Raw genomic sequence first — 18,994 nt, forward strand, 5'->3', positions numbered from 1 at the left:
TTCTTTAACTTTCTGGCAAGAGTACTGTGGGAGACCGTATCAAAAGCTTTGCTAAAGTCAAGGAATAAGATGTCCACTGCTTTCCCCTCATCCACAGAGCCAGTTATCTCATCATAGAAAGCAATTAGGTTAGTCAGGCATGACTTGCCCTTGGTGAATCCATGCTGACTGTTCCTGATCACTTTCTTCTCCTCTGTGCTTCAAATTTGATTCCTTGAAAACCTGCTCCATGATTTTTCCAGGGACTGAGGTGAGGCTGACTGGCCTGTTGTTCCCCGGATCCTCCTCCTTCCCATTTTTAAAGATGGGCACTACATTAGCCTTTTTCCAGTCGTCAGGGACCTCCCCCGATCGCCATGAGTTTTCAAAGATAATGGCCAATGGCTCTGCAATCACGTCCGCCAACTCTTTTAGCACCCTCAGATGCAGTGCATCCGGCCCCATGGACTTGTGCTTGTCCAGCTTTTCTAAATAGTCCCGAACCACTTCTTTCTCCACAGAGGGCTGGTCACCACCTCCCCATACTGTGCTGCCCAGTGCAGTAGTCTGGGAGCTGACCTTGTTCGTGAAGACAGAGGCAAAAAAAGCACTGAGTACATTAGCTTTTTCCACATCCTCTGTCACTAGGTTGCCTCCCCCATTCAGTAAGAGGCCCACGCTTTCCCTGACCACCTTTTTATTGGTAACATACCTGTAGAAACCCTTCAAATAGGATGAACCCTACAAACAGGAATAACACAGTAGATTATAAGCTTTGTAATGATACCTTAAAAGAGACCATTTGCATGAAGCCTATTCCAGGTACATTATATTCACACTTATTGGCATATTTCCATAAAACATGGAGTGCAATGGCACAGTGCCAAAGTAACTTTCTTGAAGTATTTCAGTGCTAGCTGGCTGCACTGAAATATCTATTGGATAGGTGATAAATAACTGTTGGCCCTGCCTTGAGCAGGGGATTGGACTAGATGAACTCCTGAGGTCTCTTCCAACCCTAATATTCTGTTTTTCTATGTGTGGTGCTGCATTCTCCCTTTCTAAAAGTAGCTAAAATTACATATCACGGTCAGTGGAAAATATAGGGAGTTTTTCCTAATATTTGTATTCCATGTGCCTGTTCTTACATGCAGTTACTTAGCTTCAATCAGTTTCTGTGATAGAAGTGACTTTTGAAGTGACATGGAGTTAGCTCTGCCAGGTCTTCTGTGTTTACATTGTACAGGCTCTTCACAACAGGTTGGTAGACTTAACTTTAAGATGAAATTCATTTCTAGGTTGATGGTCTAATCTAGTCATGTTTTGCAGGATACAGCAAAAGCCATGGAATTTGTATTTTAACATAAAAAGAAGATGAGTACTTGTGGCACCTTAGAGAAATGCTCAAATAAATCTGTTAGTCTCTAAGGTGCCACAAGTACTCCTTTTCTTTTTGTGAATACAGACTAACACGGCTGCTACTCTGAAACTTATTTTAACATAGTAACTTTTCTCTATTGGTCAAGCTGAGAACTTCTTCTTACTGAAGAGGAGTTTGAAACACTCAGTGTTGTAAATATTTTAAAGTCCTATTGAGGCAGTGTTTGGATAGCATTAAAGAAAATAGCAAGCGTCATAAAGGATATGACTGATCTAACAAGTTTTTATATTTTCCCTCTAAGACAACTTATTTAAAATATTGTTTGAATTTCACTATGGATTCCTTTATTCTAAAATGGAATCATCCGTATTATATAGCCAAAGTTATATCATATAGAAGAGGATTCCATCCTATTCCTCTACATACACTTGTATGAATTGAAACTGTTTAATTCAGTTGAATTAACTTTGAAGGTAAAAAGAACAGGAGTACTTGTGGCACCTTAGAGACTAACAAAAAGTACTCCTGTTCTTTTTGCGGATACAGACTAACACAGCTTCTACTCTGGAACCTGTCATTATTTAAAGGTAAAGTTTTTTGTTGGATAAGTTAAGGTTGCAGGAATGTATATGTAGATTTAATACATATTACCTTTCAAGATCCTTAGTATTAAAACAAACAAGCTATAAGAAACACAGGACATGCAATGTTGCAATTCTCAAAGACCCAGACTGCCATACCTTTCTATCCTTTGTAGAAATACCAGCCTCCCATCTTCTCTCCTTTGCATGGAGAGTGTCTCAAATGTGCAACATAGAGCGTTGATCTTCTAGTTCGTATGAGAGAGATTTGTGTAAAACAAGTGTGCTATGCTGTTGCGGTGCTAATCTTTGCTTTCTCCCTGTAAGTACATTAATTTCATGATCCTGGGTAGAATGTATGTAGTGTGTATATGGAGAGACATTAGAGCTGCCTAATGACATTCGGGTAATTGACTTACATCTGGGATCATTGAGCCTGATCAGAGAGGTTCTGAGTACCTCCAGAAAAGTGCAGAGTGCCCTCAGTATTCTGCAGAATTGGGGCTGTCATAAATATAAAGGGAAGGGTAACCATCTTCCTGTATACAGTTCTATAAAATTCCTGCTGGCAAAACCCTTTCACCTGTAAAGGGTTAAGAAGCTAAGGTAACCTCGTTGGCACGTGACCCAAAATGACCAATGAGAGGACGAGATACTTTCAGATCTGGAGGGGGGGAACAAAGGGTGTCTGTGTGATGCTTTTGCCGGGAACAGATCAGGAATGCAGCCTCACAACCCCTATTAGTTAGTAAGTAATCTAGCTAGAAATGTGTTAGATTTCCTTTTGTTTAATGGCTGGTAAAATAAGCTGTGCTGAATGGAATGTATATTCCTGCTTTCGTGTCTTTTTATAACTTAAGGTTTTGCCTAGAGGGATTCTCTATGTTTTGGATGTGATTACCCTGTAAGGTATTTACCATCCTGATTTTACAGAGGTGGTTCTTTTACCTTTTTCTTTAATTAAAATTCTTCTTTTAAGAACCTGATTGATTTTTCATTGTTCTTCAGATCCAAGGGTTTGGGTCTATGTTCACCTGTACAAATTGGTGAGGATTCTTATCAAGCTTTCCCCAGGAAAGGGGGTGTAGGGCTTGGGGGGGATATATCGGGGGAAGACGACTCCAAGTGGGCTCTTTCCCTGGTCTTTGTGTAAGATGCTTGGTGGTGGCAGCATACAGTTCAAGGACAAGGCAAAGTTTGTACCTTGGGGAAGTTTTTAACCTAAGCTGGTAAGAATAAGCTTATGGAGACCTGCATGAAAGACCCTCTATCTGTACCCTAGAGTTCAGAGTGGGGAAGGAACTTTGACATGGTGGCAGAGCAGTGGGATCATTTTGAACCAGAAGGACAGCATGATTTTAAAAGGTTTTGTAAAAGGTGATTGCAGCTGTAGACTCTGTCTGTCTGCCTGGGGGACAGAGCAGCAGGCATAACAAAAGGATTTTCTGTAGGCTGAGAAGAGCTATCAGAAAGCTTTAAAAAAAAAAAAAAAAGGGGGGGGGGGTGGCGCGGATATCAGGTTACAGCACAGCAAAATTTTCCAAGCCAGGTTTTTGTTTTGTTGTTTTCTTTCTAACTCTCAGGTGTAAAGAAAATTTAAAAACAGAGAGGCTAGGATGACAGAAAGCAAGGCTCAACATAAACTGGTGTTAACCAGACTAGAAGCAAAAGAGAGCCCAGGAGGCTGCCCACAGGAGAGCTATGGAGGAAAAGGAAAAAGAGATGGAGGAGAAGAAAAGAGAGAGGAAGCATGCACTGGAGATGGAGAAGGCAAAGTCTCAGCAGAATATACCGAATAACTCTAACAATCCTTCCCCAACAATCCACAAATGGGAGCGACTATGTCCACAGTATGATGAATCCAGTGATATTGCTGAATATTTTCTCACCTTTGAGAGACTGTGCACACTCCATCAAATTTCTGAAGCTCACAAGATGACCACATTCATCATAAAATTGACTGGAAGAGCTCTGGACATATTCAATAAGGTGCCTATTGCGGAGGCTTCTGACTATAATAAATTCAAGGATTTGGTTTTAAAGCAATTTCAAGTTACACCTGAAACTTACAGGGTAAAATTTAGAGCCCCTAAGAGAGGACCTGGACTAAGTAATGTGGCTTATGTAAACCAGATGACAGATCTGTTTGATAAATGGCTCAATGGACGGGCTGTAACTAGCTTTGGAGGAATGCGGGATTTGATGATACAGGAACAATTCCTGAATATGTCCAAAGATGATATAAAACAGTGTTTATGGGATAAGAAAATGGACTCAGGAGGAAATCTTGCTTCTTATGCTGATCAATACGAGCAGTCCCAGACCGCCAGAGAGGCGGGGCAAACCGGAACAAAACGGGAGGAGAGAACAACAACCCTGGTCGCAGTTGGAGCAGATACAACAAGGGACAACCTCAGACCACACCCTACTACCAGGGGCAGCCCAAGGCCCCAACTACACCCCAAGGAACACTCCAGACACCTTATCGTCCCGCCACACCGTTCTCCAGCAACCCACCTCACCCCAGTGACCCGTCAGCTGGACGATGTTTTAAATGTAACGAGCCGGGGCATGTAAAGGCCAACTGTCCCAAGAACCCCAACAGATTACAGTTCGTTGCACCGGAATCACACCAGAGGTTCTCAGGCCCCGATGCTTCCCAGATACCCTCAGAGCGGAGGGAAACTGTGAGTGTGGGTGGGAAGAAGGTCACAGCGTGGAGGGACAACGGAGCACAAGTGTCGGCTCTCCACACTTCCTTAGTGGACCCCAATTTAATCGACCCAGAGGTCCAAGTGACGATTCAACCCTTCAAGTCAAACTCTTTGGACTTGCCTACAGCCAAGTTGCCGGTCAAGTACAAGGGCTGCTCAGGAACATGGACTTTTGCAGTCTATGATGATTATCCCAACCCCATGCTGTTGGGGGAAGACTTGGCCAATCATGTGAAGCTAGCCAAGAGGGTGGGAATGGTCACCCGCAGCCAGGCTAAGCAAGCTGTCACACCTAGCTGTAGTCCGGAAACTTCTACCAGGACCTGGTCGGGGTGGTGGAACCAGACCCCATGCCCACATCTGCAACAGCAGTAGTGGATCCAGTCCCAGAGACCCAGACAGAGCCAGAGCCGGAACCGGCAGAACAACCCACACCAGAACCATTGGCAGCACTGAATCCAGTACTTGCAACCCCAACACCAGAAGGCCCCACCGAACCTGCACTGGCAGCAGCAGATAACCCTACACAAGAGTCTCAGCCAGAGCCTGAACCCCAACATAGTGCACCAGCGGAGAGCGGTTCACAGTCAACGGAAACAGCCCCATCACCTGCATCGCTTCCCGAGGGACCAAGCCCAGGCCCACAATCCAATGAGGAACTGATGTCTCCAGCATCAAGGGAACGGTTCCAGACCGAACAGGAAGCAGATGAAAGCCTGCAGAGAGCTTGGACGGTGGCACGGAGCAACCCACCGCCTCTCAGCTCTTCTAATTGATCCAGGTTTGTTGTAGAAAGAGGACTTTTATACAAGGAAACTCTTTCTGGTGGACACCAGGAAAACTGGCATCCTCAGAGACAGTTGGTAGTTCCAATTAAGTAGTGCATAAAGCTATTAAGCTAAGCCCACGATCATCCTAGTGGCCATGCTGGGGTGAACAGAATCAAAGACCATTTGGGAAAGTCGTTCCACTGGGAGGGAATGGGCCAGGATGTTTCTACCTATGTCCCGTCTTGTGAGGTGTGCCAAAGAGTGGGAAAACCCCAATTCCAGGTCAAAGCCCCTCTCTAGCCACTCCCCATCACTGAGGTTCCATTTCAGCGAGTAGCTGTGGATATTCTGGATCCTTTTCCGAAAAAGACACCCAGAGGAAAGCAGTACATACTGACTTTCATGGATTTTGCCACCCGATGGCCAGAAGCAGTAACTCTAAGCAACACGGGGACTAAAAGTGTGTGTCGGGAACTAACGGACATTTTTGCCAGGGTAGGTTGGCCCGCCGACATCCTCACAGATGCAGGAACTAATTTCTTGGCAGGAACTATGGAAAGCCTTTGGGAAGCTCATGGGGTGAATCACTTGGTTGCTACCCCTTACCATCATCAAACAAATGGCATGGTGGAGAAGTTTAATGGAACTTTGGGGGCCATGATACGTAAATTCGTAAATGAGCACTCCAATGATTGGGACCTAGGGTTGCTCTTTGCCTACAGAGCTGTACCCCGTCCCAGTTTAGGGTTTTCACCATTTGAACTTGTATATGATCGCGAGGTTAAGGGACCATTCCAGTTCGTGAAGCAGCAATGGGAGGGATTTACACCTTCTCCAGGAACTAACATTCTGGACTTTGTAACCAACCTACAAAACACCCTCCGAACCTCTTTAGCCCTTGCTAAAGAAAACCTAAAAGATGCTCAAAAAGAGCAAAAAGCCTAGTATGATAAACATGCCAGAGAGCGTTCCTTCAAAGTAGGGGATCTTAAAGGTGTTCCAGGCCCATAAAATGGAAGCGTCGTGGGAAGGGCCATTCAGGTCCAAGAGTGCCTGGGAGCTGTTAATTATCTCATAGCATTCCCCACCTCAAACTGAAAGCCTAAGGTATACCATATTAATTCTCTAAAGTCCTTTTATTCCAGAGAATTAAACATTTGTCAGTTTACAGCCCAGGGAGGAGATGACACTGAGTGGCCTGAACGTGTCTACTATGAAGGGAAAAGTGATGGTGGCGTGGAAGAGGTGAACCTCTCCATGACCCTTGGGCGTATGCAGCGATACCAGATCAAGGAGCTGTGCACTAGCTATGCGCCGACATTCTCAGCCACCCCAGGGCTGACTGAACAGGCATACCACTCCACTGACACAGGTAATGCTCACCCAATTAGATCCCAGCCTTACCGGGTGTCTCCTCAAGCTAAAACTGCTATAGAACGGGAGATCCAGGATATGCTACAGATGGACGTAATCCGTCCCTCTGGCAGTGCACGGGCATCTCCAGTGGTTCTGGTTCCCAAACCAGATGGGGAGATACTTTTTTGCATGGACTACCATAATCTAAATGCTGTAACTCGCCCAGACAACTATCCAATGCCACGTACAGATGAACTATTGGAGAAACTGGGACGAGCCCAGTTCATCTCTCCCTTGGATTTAACCAAGGGGTACTGGCAGGTACCGCTAGATGAATCAGCCAAGGAAAGGTCAGCCTTCATCATGCATGTCGGGCTGTATGAATTTAATATGCTCCCTTTCGGGCTGCAGAATGTACCCGCCACCTTTCAAAGACTTGTAGATGGTCTCCTAGCGAGATTGGGAGAATATGCAGTTTCCTACCTTGACGATGTGGCCATATTTTCGAATTCCTGGGCAGATCACCTGGAACATCTACAAAAAGTCTTCGAGCACATAAGGGAGGCAGGACTAACTGTTAAGGCTAAGAAGTGTTAAATAGGCCTAAACAGAGTGACTTACGTTGGACACCAGATGGGTCAAGGAACTGTTAACCACCTACAGGCCAAAGTGGCCTGTCCCAAAGTCAAAGAAACGGGTCCAATCCTTCTTAGGCTTGGCCGGATATTACAGGCAATTTGTACCGCAATACAGCCAAATCGCTGCCCCACTGACAGACCTAACCAAAAAGAAACAGCCAAATGCAGTTCAGTGGACTGAAGAGTGTCAGAGGGCCTTAAACCAGCTTAAAGCGACACTCATGTCTGACCCTGTGCTAAGGGCTCCAGACTTTGACAAACCGTTCCTAGTAACCACAGATGCATCCGAGCGTGGTGTGGGAGCAGTCTTAATGCAGGAAGGACCAAATCAAGAGTTCCGTCCTGTTGTGTTTCTAAGCCAGAAGCTGTCAATCAGTGAAAAGGAATGTTACGCCATTGTCTACGCTCTGGAAAAGCTATGCCCATACGTTTGGGGACGGCATTTCCACCTGCAAACCGACCATGCTGTGCTACAGTGGCTTCATACCGCCAAGGGAAATAACAAAAAACTTATTCGGTGGAGTTTAGCTCTCCAAATTTTGATTTCAACATACAACACATTTTAGGAGCTTCTAACAAAGTGGCTGATGCGGTCTCCTGTGAAAATTTCTCAGAATCAACTGGTTAAAATCGTCCTTGAGATGTGGAAAATATTGTTGGTAGTCTATTTAGAGGTGCATGTGTCTTATTAACTCTGTTTTCTCCTAGAGCTCCAGGAAAAAATCACAGCCAGTGTTTCACCCTATCTGTGATTTGGGGGGCGTGTCATAAATATAAAGGGAAGGGTAACCACCTTTCTGTATACAGTGCTATAAAATCTCTCCAGGCTAGAGGCAAAACCCTTTCACCTGTAAAGGGTTAAGCTAAGGTAACCTCTCTAGCACCTGACCCAAAACGACCAATGAGAGGACAAGATACTTTCAGATCTGGAGGGGGAGGGGGAACAAAGGGTGTCTGTCTGGCTGTGTGATGCTTTTGCCGGGAACAGATCAGGAATGCAGCCTCACAGCCCCTATTGATTAGTAAGTAATCTAGCTAGAAATGCATTAGATTTCCTTTTGTTTAATGGCTGGTAAAATAAGCTGTGCTGAATGGAATGTGTATTCCTGCTTTTGTGTCTTTTTGTAACTTAAGGTTTTGCCTCGAGGGATTCTCTGTGTTTTAGTGTGATTACCCTGTAAGGTGTTTACCATCTTGGTTTTACAGAGGTGATTCTTTTACCTCTTCTTTAATTAAAATTCTTCTTTTAAGAACCTGATTGATTTTTCATTGTTCTTCAGATCCAAGGGTTTGGGTCTGTGTTCATCTGTACGAATTGGTGAGGATTCTTATCAAGCCTTCCCCAGGAAAGGGGGTGTAGGGCTTGCGGGGGGATATATTGGGGGAAGACGACTCCAAGTGGGCTCTTTCCCTGGTCTTTGTGTAAGACGCTTGGTGGTGGCAGCATATAGTTCAAGGACAAGGCAAAGTTTGTACCTTGGGGAAGTCTTTAACCTAAGTTGGTAAGAATAAGCTTAGGGGGTCTTTCATGCAGGTCCCCACATCTGTACCCTAGAGTTCAGAGTGGGGAAGAAATCTTGACAGGGGCCCTTAATAAATTGTCTTAAGTATGCTATTTGTCCAACCAGGAATTTGTAAAATTCTTGTTTGTGCTCTCTACTACCATGAAGAAATCCAGAATTAATATAAACTAGAACACCATAGTCACAATGTGGTTTTGTGGGCACTAATATAATGAAACTGGAGAATCCTAGAAGATTAGGGTTGGAAGAGACCTCAGGAGGTCATCTAGTCCAACCCCCTGCTCGCAGCAGGACCAACCCCAACTAAATCAAAACCCTAACCCTCTGTGTAAGCTCAAAGACTTGTCTCTCACCATTGGACGTTGGTCCATTGAAAGAGATTCCCTCACCCAGCTTGTCTCTATAAATAAAATAGAATGAGTTCTGTTAGGTGGCTTATTCCTTCACCCACTTACTTCTCTGGTCCTTCTCACATGAACAGAGAGCAACAATACCCGAAGTCCAAAGGTGCAAACAATTCGATGTTTATTGGGGTGAACTTCCAGCAAGCATGATTCCAGTTTCCTTCCTTCATGTCCCTCTTCCCAGCTCTGACACCACAGAGGCTTACCTGTGTCCCTGTTCCCATTTCCCCCTTTAGCTAAACATGATTCCAATTTCTTCACCCCCATTCCCTGTTCCTATTTCCCTCACACACACCCACACTCACTTCCTGACTGACTTCAGACTATATAGTAAAACTTGAGTTCTGCTTAGCTATACCTTAATCATTTTCCTGAAATTTAACTAACCAATCCTAACATATATTGTAACATGATTATGTAACCAATTATATCCCACCACCTTAATTAGTTTACACCCAGCAAAATTAATTATACAGCAGACAGGAACAATCACAGAACCATACCGAGATTATACAGACAAACAATAGCAAAGTGGGAACTATAATGACAAAACAATACAAAAGTGAGGATTTCACATCCCAGCTATTGATAAGTGGGTTCTTGCCAGACAGGATGCTATCAAACTAAGTTTCCTTTTACATCTTCTAGGCACTTCCCTTTCTCTGGAGGCGATCGGCATTATCAGGGCAGGATTGTATTCCTAACAGCCCAATACAACCTTATTTCAATGTGACTAGGTTGAAATGTGAGGATGTGACCGGTCGCTTCCCAGCTTATGGCTGCCTCTGTTGCTTAGCCAAAGGCCTTAGCCTAAGAACAGGGCCTCAGACTGTCACAGTAAGAGAAGGCCCTTATACTGGCAGACAGTGATTTTTGATTCTTTCTTTTATACCTCTATAACTAGCCAAGTGATGAGAATACACCTAAATTCTTAGAGCATAGACCTTTACAGACAGGCCTGAATATCTATATCCTAACAAGTTCCTTAATTTTTTAAAGCACAGCTATGGGAGCAGAGTTAAAGTAGTCTGTATGCTCATTCTTGAGAGTTAATCAGAAATCTGCATTTCCTGAGTTTTTAATATGATTGTTTTTAACTAACATTCCTGTCTCCCAAAAACCCTACATTGATATATATGAAATTTTGCAATGAAATTCACTCTCAATAGGAGTATGTGCCTACATATGGCATATAAAGGGGCTGATGTATCAACAGTGTCATGATGGGAGGTATTGCTAGAGTATACTGCTTAGGTTTATACAAAACTAGTGAACGTAAGGTGGTGTATGCACAATAGATGGCGCAGCCAGGTGAGGTTCATGGTGAACTTGTTACCTTAATTGAATCTCATTCATTTACTAGGAAACTCTATTTATAAAAAAAAAAAAGAAAGAAACCTATCCCAAAAATGAACATTGTGAGTCCTCTGCTGTGTGTGTGTGTGTGTGTGTGTGTGTGGTGCTCTATTAATATTTATTTACAGGCATTTCTGTGATGATGATCATATTGAGATGCTCAGATACAAGATCCTTTGAGATCATAGATTAAAGATACTAAGGGCCATATATATTATTATTTGTTAAGCACTGGCACATGAGGGCATATATCACATTGGTGGATGTGCAGGTGAACGAGCCTCTGATAGTGTGGCTGATGTTATTAGGCCCTGTGATAGTGTCCCCTGAATAGATATGTGGGCACAGTTGGCAACGGGCTTTGTTGCAAGGATAGGTTCCTGGGTTAGTGGTTCTGTTGTGTGGTATGTGGTTGCTGGTGAGCATTTGCTTCAGGTTGGGGGGCTGTCTGTAGGCAAGGACTGGCCTGTCTCCCAAGATTTGTGAGAGTGTTAGGTCATCCTTCAGGATAGGTTGTGGATCCTTAATAATGCGTTGGAGGGGTTTTAGTTGGGGCTGAAGGTGACGGCTAGTGGCGTTCTGTTATTTTCTTTGTTAGGCCTGTCGTGTAGTAGGTGACTTCTGGGAACTCTTCTGGCTCTATCAATCTGTTTCTTCACTTCCACAGGTGGGTATTGTAGTTTTAAGAATGCTTGATAGAGATCTTGTAGGTGTTTGTCTCTGTCTGAGGGGTTGGAGCAAATGCGGTTGTATCGCAGAGCTTGGCTGTAGACAATGGATCGTGTGGTGTGGTCAGGGTGAAAGCTGGAGGCATGTAGGTAGGAATAGCGGTCAGTAGGTTTCCGGTATAGGGTGGTGTTGATGTGACCATTGTTTATTAGCACTGTAGTGTCCAGGAAGTGGATCTCTTGTGTGGACTGGACCAGGCTGAGGTTGATGGTGGGATGGAAATTGTTGAAATCATGGTGGAATTCCTCAAGAGCTTTTTTCCATGGGTCCGGATGATGATGATGTCGTCGTCAATATAGCGCAAGTAGAGTAGGGGCGTTAGGGGACGAGAGCTGAGGAAGTGTTGTTCTAAGTCAGCCATAAAAATGTTGGCTTACTGTTTGGCCATGCGGGTACCCATAGCAGTGCCGCTGATTTGAAGGTATACATTGTCCCCAAATGTGAAATAGTTATGGGTAAGGACAAAGTCACAAAGTTCAGCCACCGGGTTAGCCATGATATTATTGGGGATAATGTTCTTGACGGCTTGTAGTCCATCTTTGTGTGGAATGTTGGTGTAGAGGGCTTCTACATCCATAGTGGCCAGGATGGTGTTATCAGGAAGATCACCGATGGATTGTAGTTTCCTCAGGAAGTCAGTCGTGTCTCAAAGATAGCTGGGAGTGCTGGTAGCGTAGGGCCTGAGGAGGGAGTCTACATAGCCAGACATTCTTGCTGTCAGGGTGCCAATGCCTGAGATGATGGGGCGGCCAGGATTTCCAAGTTTATGGATCTTGGGTAGTAGATAGAATATCCCAGGTTGGGGTTCCAGGGGTGTGTCTGTGCGGATTTGATCTTGTGCTTTTTCAGGGAATTTCTTGAGCAAATGCTGTAGTTTCTTTTGGTAACTCTCAGTGGGATCAGGGGGTAATGGCTTGTAGAAAGTGGTGTTGGAGAGCTGCCGAGCAGCCTCTTCTTCATATTCCGACCTATTCACGATGACAACAGCACCTCCTTTATCAGCCTTTTTGATTATGGTGTCAGAGTTGTTTCTGAGGCTGTGGATAGCATTCTGTTCCGCACGGCTGAGGTTGTGGGGCAAGTGATGCTGCTTTTCCACAATTTCAGCCCGTGCACGTCGGCGGAAGCACTCTATGTAGAAGTCCAGTCTGCTGTAACATCAGCCACGCTATCAGAGGCTTGTTCACCTGCACATCTACCAATGTGATATATGCCATCATGTGCCAGCAATGCCCCTCTGCCATGTACATTGGTCAAACTGGACAGTCTCTACGTAAAAGAATAAATGGACGAAATCAATGTCAAGAATTATAACATTCATAAACCAGGCGGAGAACACTTCAATCTCTCTGGTCACGTGATTACAGACATGAAAGTTGCAATATTACAATAAAAAAACTTCAAATCCAGACTCCAGCGAGAGACTGTTGAATTGGAATTCATTTGCAAATTGGATACAATTAACTTAGGCTTGAATAGAGACTGGGAGTGGCAAAGTCATTATGCAAGGTAACCTATTTCCCCTTGTTCCCCCCCCCCGACGTTCTTGTTAAACCCTGGATTTGTGCTGGAAATGGCCCAACTTGATTATCATACACATTGTAAGGAGAGTGATCACTTTAGATAAGCTATTGCCAGCAGGAGAGTGGGGTGGGGGGAGGTATTTTTTCATGCTTTGTGTGTATAAAGATCTTGTAGACTTTCCACAGTATGCATCCGATGAAGTGAGCTGTAGCTCACGAAAGCTTATGCTCAAATAAATTGGTTAGTCTCTAAGGTGCCACAAGTACTCCTTTTCTTTTTGTGTACAAGTGTTTGCACTGATCCCACATCTTTGTTTTCTCCATCCCATGCCTTTCTCAGAAATGGCACAGGAAGAAATGGAAGTGGATCTCCAGCCAGCAGTTACTTATTCTGTGGAGCACCATGAGGCATTTCCCACAGAGGCCTCCGGTCATGCTCTACTGTCACTGCCATCCAACTCTCCAGTGCCTAGTGATGAGGCAGAAAGCATTGTGGTTCCTCCTGCTGATGAAGAAGTCATTGTGGTTTCTGGTGCTGATGAAGTAGTGACAGTTGCTGAGTCTGACCCCCAGTTGCACGCTGCCCCTAGCCTGGATGGGCTGCAGAGGCTGCATGGGGTATTGGAGCTGTTTCGACTACAGGCTGCACAACAGATCACACGACAGCCACCAACAAGGAGAACTCGCCGGCGACGAAGAGGTGGTGGATCCCAGAGGACAATCAGTACCAGGTAAAACTGAAATGGAGTCAAGTCTGAGTGCTTTTTCCCCCAACTTAATGATTTCACTTAAGGTGAAATCTAAAATGTCATGCTTCCTATGTTATGCTGCACTCTGGAAAGCTCAGTCCAGCCCACCTGTGCATCCCAAGTTTTCAATAATCCTAGTAGGTAATAGTGTGATTCTTCTCATCTTCTCTTTAGACTCTCTTCTGGGAATCCATGCTTTTTGGCAAGACTCTTCACTTGCTGCTTAGATACTGTGATAAGTGTTCCAGAAATGCTTACAGACATAGCTTTATGCTTGTAAAGCACAGCATTCAGTGTCCCTGTCAGGGTTCCCTCCCCACTCTGAACTCGAGGGTACAGATGTGGGGACCTGCATGAAAATCCCCCTAAGCTTATTTCTACCATCTTAGGTTAAAAATTTCCCCAAGGCACAAATCCTTCCTTGTCCTTGAATGAGTACTGCTGCCACCACCAAGTGACTTAAACAAAGATTCAGGGAAAGGACCACTTGGAGTTCCTGTTTCCCCAAAATATCCCCCCCAAGCCCCTTCACCCCCTTTCCTGGGGAGGCTTGAGAATAATCTACCAACCAGATAGGTAAACAAGGTGAGCACAGACCAGACCCTTGGGTTTTTAGGACACTAAAAACCCATCTGGTTCTTAAAAGCAGAACTTTATTATAAAGAAAAAATAAAAGAAGCACCTCTGTAAAATCAGTATGGAAGGTAATTTTACAGGGTAATCAGACTCAAAACACAGAGGATTCCCCTCTAAGCAAAAACTTCGTTGCAAAAAAAAAAACCAAAAAAACCCCCCCAGGAATAAACCTCCCTTTTAGCCTAGGGAAAATTCACAAGCTAAAACAAAAGGTACTCTAATGCATTTCCTTGCTATTACTTACTATTTCTGTAATTTTAGATGTATCATTCAGTAGGAGTTGGATTACTTGCTTGGTCTCTCTCTTTGTCTCGGAGAGAACACACAGAAACACAAAACAAAAACCTTCCCCCACAGATTTGAAAGCATCTTCTCCCCTATTGGTCCTTTTGGTCAGGTGCCAACTAGGTTATCTGAGCTTCTTAACCCCTTACAGGTAAAGGAGGGATTTTATACTACCCTTAGTTGTATGCTTATGACAGTCCCCTTCAGCAAACAGTGCAAAAAAAATTTGAAAAAGTTTAAAGCTTAATTCTATGCTGAGTGCCACCCGTACCTTAGCTTCGGGGGGGCCCATCAGCAGAGATTTTCATGTTTATCTCTTTTTACGTTTTGGCTGTGCAGATCCATTCTAAGTACTGTGGGTTAAATACTGGCTCTATTCAAGTCAGTGGAAGTTTGGCCATTGATTTCACTGGGGCCAGGATCTCACCCCAAGTGACTAAACACAGCTGTACAGTATGCTCTGGGCTCTCCTGTAGACGTAATTCACTTTCGCATACGCAGGCCGCTGGGCAATTACGCAGTCTTGCAAAATTGTACTTGCAACTGAACGATTTTTTTTTTGGATTGGCAAGTAAAGTAGCATAAGCTTTCTTCAGTCTAATCATTATTGTAAAGTAGTTTGGTACATATTTTTGCCATGCCACAATCTTGCAATGCTGATTAAAGGAAAAAATGGGTTTTTGTGAGGGGCATAAATTAATTTAAGGGATGGGAGTCTGATTATAAGCAGCCAATTTGTTTCTAAATACTGTGACTTCATCTGGGGACCGGTGATGAGTTCATTTGATAAATCAAAAAAAGCAAAGTCTAGTGGTGAGAAATCAGCCAAGGTGGCTCAGCTGGGTAATAACTCATGCACCATACTTCCTGCTTTTCGAGTCACTTTACCCCCATTTTACAGATGGTGAAAATAAGGCACTGAGGGATGATACTGACCTCCTTCGTAAAGCGCTCTAAGATCTGCTCAGAAGAGCTAGATAATGAGACAAACAGAGTCAAGTGCACCACATCTTGTTTTCCTCCTTTCCAACCCTGCAAAAAAATATTCCTTCTAAGCAGAGGCAGATCAGGCACCTGCGTTTTCTAGACCCAAGCGGTGAAGCACTATCATAGTTGCATGTTATGTTTGCTTCTTAGAGTTGTTAATTCACTGCCTTGCCTGGGGATTGATGCTGTTCTGGGTGAGACATTTCTTGGTCAGTTTGGTTGTATCCCTTATGTCGATAAACAGAGCCTTGGGTTTGTGGCAAAGAAGTGATAGAATTTTCTCCTGTATGTTTTACCTGCAATAATTAATATGAAGAAACACTATAGGTTTTACTCCTTGCTTTTCAGGCCCAGGGCACCACTGGATAGTTATTTCATGGTCAGCAGGACCCAAGGATCAACCACAGCAGCATCTCCACCACTGGAGACTTTGCATCTTCCAGTTGGCAACAGTGGTCACAGCTCAGAGGAGACCTTGGAGCTGAGCGACTCTGACAGCAGCAGCTCCACTGAGGAGGAGGATGTGGCAGTACCCCGGGAGGCGGCACCCATAGCTGCCAGTTTGGGAGGTTTGTGCTGGTTTCACATCACTGGGCGCTCTGAAATGCCAGAAATTCCTCTCACTGCATTTCCACTGTCAGACAGGACAACATTTCATGGAGAATCTTTTCAAGCTTTACAACAGAGCTTCAAAGGTCTAAGATCAGTATGCTCATGGCTGACATGGATAGGTTGCTGCCATAATGCAGCAGTGCATGAATATAATCTTGAACAAGATTTTTTTTTTTAAAGCTGTTTACATACCCACTGATGCCTCCTGAAAATCTTCTTCAAAATAGCTAATTTAGAGATTATTCTGTTTTCTACTTTCTGCAGTTCTCCTTCCTCCCCCGATCTTTATTATCAAGGATCGTCTCCAAAACAGAAGGCCTCAATTAATTATTGTAAACCAGCGAAACCAATTTACAGTGGAGGATCTGGCCCAGGATTTTTTATTGCTGAGAAATTCATCTGCTTCAAGTGGTTATTCCTTGCTCCATGTAACTTCCCTTCCCTTAGCTGCTTTGGGGATAGTGGCTTACTTAGTGGATCACTCAGTGTTTTTCAACCTTTTCGGGTTGGTGTTCCTTATTCAAAAATGTTCATGAACCCCTTAGTTTTTCTCTTTTATAATAAATATAATAATGCTCAATCTATACAATTTGTGCGTTTCAAGAGATTGACAGAAAATACTTGACTTTGAAAGGTAAGAGGATGTGGGCAGTAGGGGAATGAGATTCTTAAATTTTATTACACAAAAAACAAACACCTTGCAATTGTCTCCTGGGAGATTTTAAAGGGTATCAATCTTAACCCACCTATCTCATTACGAAGGGATAGCTGCCCCTCTCTTTTGCTCTCTATTGTTCTCCCTTCCAGAGCTTGCTTTTTTTTTTTTTTTTTTTTTTTTTTTTTTGCTGTCCTCTTAATTAATCTTCAGGTACCCACATAACATCCCTACTCTACCTCCAAATTCCAGAGTGAACACTTAGGATCAGTAAAAATAAGATCAGTTGTTGGCTATTAAATTGTGTGTGGGAGGGTATGTTGTGAGGTCCTGCAGGAGTCAGTCTTGAGTCTGGTACTAGTCAACATTTTCACTAATGACTTGGATAATGGAGTGGAGCGTGTGCTTATAAAACTTTTGACACTACACTGGGGTTGCAAGCCCTTCGGAGGACAGGATTAGCATTCAAAATGACCTCAACAAATTAAAGTAGTAGTCTAAAATCAGCAAGATTAAATTCAATAAATACAAGTGCAAAGTACTACTCTTAAAAGTAAGAATAAAAGCCACAACTACAAAATGGGGAGTTACTGATGAGATGGTAGTACTGCTGAAAAGGGTCTGGGGGCTATAGTGGATCACAAATTGAACAAGTCAGTAGCGTGCTGCGATTGTGAAAAAGGTTAATATCATTCTGGAGGGTAGGTAAGACACATGAATGTAATTGTTCCACTCTACACAGGTCTGATGAGGCCTCAGCTGGAGTGCTGTTTTCAGTTCTGGGTGGCACACTTCAGGAAATATGTAGATAAATTGGAGAGATTCCAGAAGAGGGCAAGAAAAATGATGAAAGGTTTAGAAAACCTGGCCAGTGGGAAAAGATTTAAAAACCTGGGCACGTTTAGACTTCAGAAAAGACTGATGGGGGAAGGCTGATACCTCCTCAGATATGTTAAGAACTCTTATAAAGAGGACAGTGATCAATTGCTCTCCATGTCCACTGAAGGTATGATAAGAAGTAATGGGCTTAATCTGTAGCAAGGGAGATGTAGGTTAGATATTAAGAAAAACTTTCTAACTCTAAGGGTAGTTAAATTCTGGAATAGGCTTTCAGTGTTTGGTTATGGAATCCCCATCATTGGAGGATTAAAGACAGGTTGGACAAACACCTTTCAGGGATGGTCTAGATTTACTTGGTCCTGCCTCAGCACAGAGTGCTGGACTAGATGACCTCTCAATGTCCTTTCCAGCCTTTCATTTCAATGATTTATGAAGGTGTTACAAAAACACTTTGTTGATTGTGCTAATTAATTATCTTTTTGCTTCAGTACATATCATCATTTATACTTCTAGTATGTGGAGTAAAGTTTTTGTTTGCAATCCACATTAGTTACTGCATCAATGCTTGTTCTGATGCCCTAGAATACTAAAGTTGCAAAAGAAAATTCAGACTAGAACCCAAGGAAGAGAGTTCACCAGTTCAAATAAATTATTCTTCCTTTTTTTCATGTCTGCTCTGAAGTTTCTGATCAGGTCCCACCAGAGCATGAAGGTCGTGATGCTGAAGAAGCAGAAGTCCAGCACAAACAGGTAAAGTGAACCAACAGTCCTTGGACAGAGAATAAAGATGGCAAATATTGCATTTGTCTGATCTTTGTTGTTGTTTCAGAGAACTCCTCTAAAGAAACCTGATGTGACAGTTCCCACTGTACCACTGGATGAGGAAGAAGGGGACACCTGTGCCATCTGCTTTGAGCAATGGACTAATGCTGGGGAGCACCGGCTCTCAGCATTGCGGTGTGGACACCTGTTTGGATACACTTGCATCGTAAGGTGGCTTAAGGGACAGGCAGGAAAATGCCCTCAGGTAAAGTGCACCCTTTTGTGTTGGAACAGACTTGCTCTCAGGTAGCCTCTGGTCCAAATGTGACCATAATTAAGAGAGTTATTATTCAGAAGGGAATGACATCAGGGTTTTAAATACTGTAGAAAAAGTCCACCATTTCAGCCTGTTAAACAAGGTTCACCAGGGGAAGGAGACCAAAGCCCTGAGGTAAGTGGGGAAGTGGGATATCGGGAGGAAGCATGAGCAGGAGCACGCGAGGGGGCAGGGCTC

General features: G+C 43.7%; 1 protein-coding gene across 6 annotated transcripts in view; it reads left to right on the top strand.

The window, feature by feature from the left end:
• RFWD3 (ring finger and WD repeat domain 3) overlaps window positions 1–18,994 on the top strand; it is a 62,459-nt gene that overhangs the window by 2,112 nt on the left and 41,353 nt on the right. For 2 of the 6 annotated variants that reach the window (XM_037878261.2, XM_043525917.1), the window contains exons 2-5: window positions 13,295–13,685; window positions 15,960–16,180; window positions 18,401–18,468; window positions 18,548–18,745. In XM_037878261.2, the coding sequence (XP_037734189.1) occupies window positions 13,297–13,685; window positions 15,960–16,180; window positions 18,401–18,468; window positions 18,548–18,745 (876 nt within the window). In that variant the 5' untranslated portion in view covers window positions 13,295–13,296. Of the gene's footprint in view, window positions 1–1,133; window positions 1,240–2,117; window positions 2,264–3,524; window positions 5,437–13,294; window positions 13,686–15,959; window positions 16,181–18,400; window positions 18,469–18,547; window positions 18,746–18,994 lie in introns of all 6 variants that reach the window. The other 4 variants (XM_037878262.2, XM_043525915.1, XM_037878263.2 and 1 more) reach the window with 4 other exon arrangements.

This window comes from Chelonia mydas, chromosome 12 (assembly GCF_015237465.2).
Source record: "Chelonia mydas isolate rCheMyd1 chromosome 12, rCheMyd1.pri.v2, whole genome shotgun sequence".
NCBI classification, from domain to species: domain Eukaryota; kingdom Metazoa; phylum Chordata; order Testudines; family Cheloniidae; genus Chelonia; species Chelonia mydas.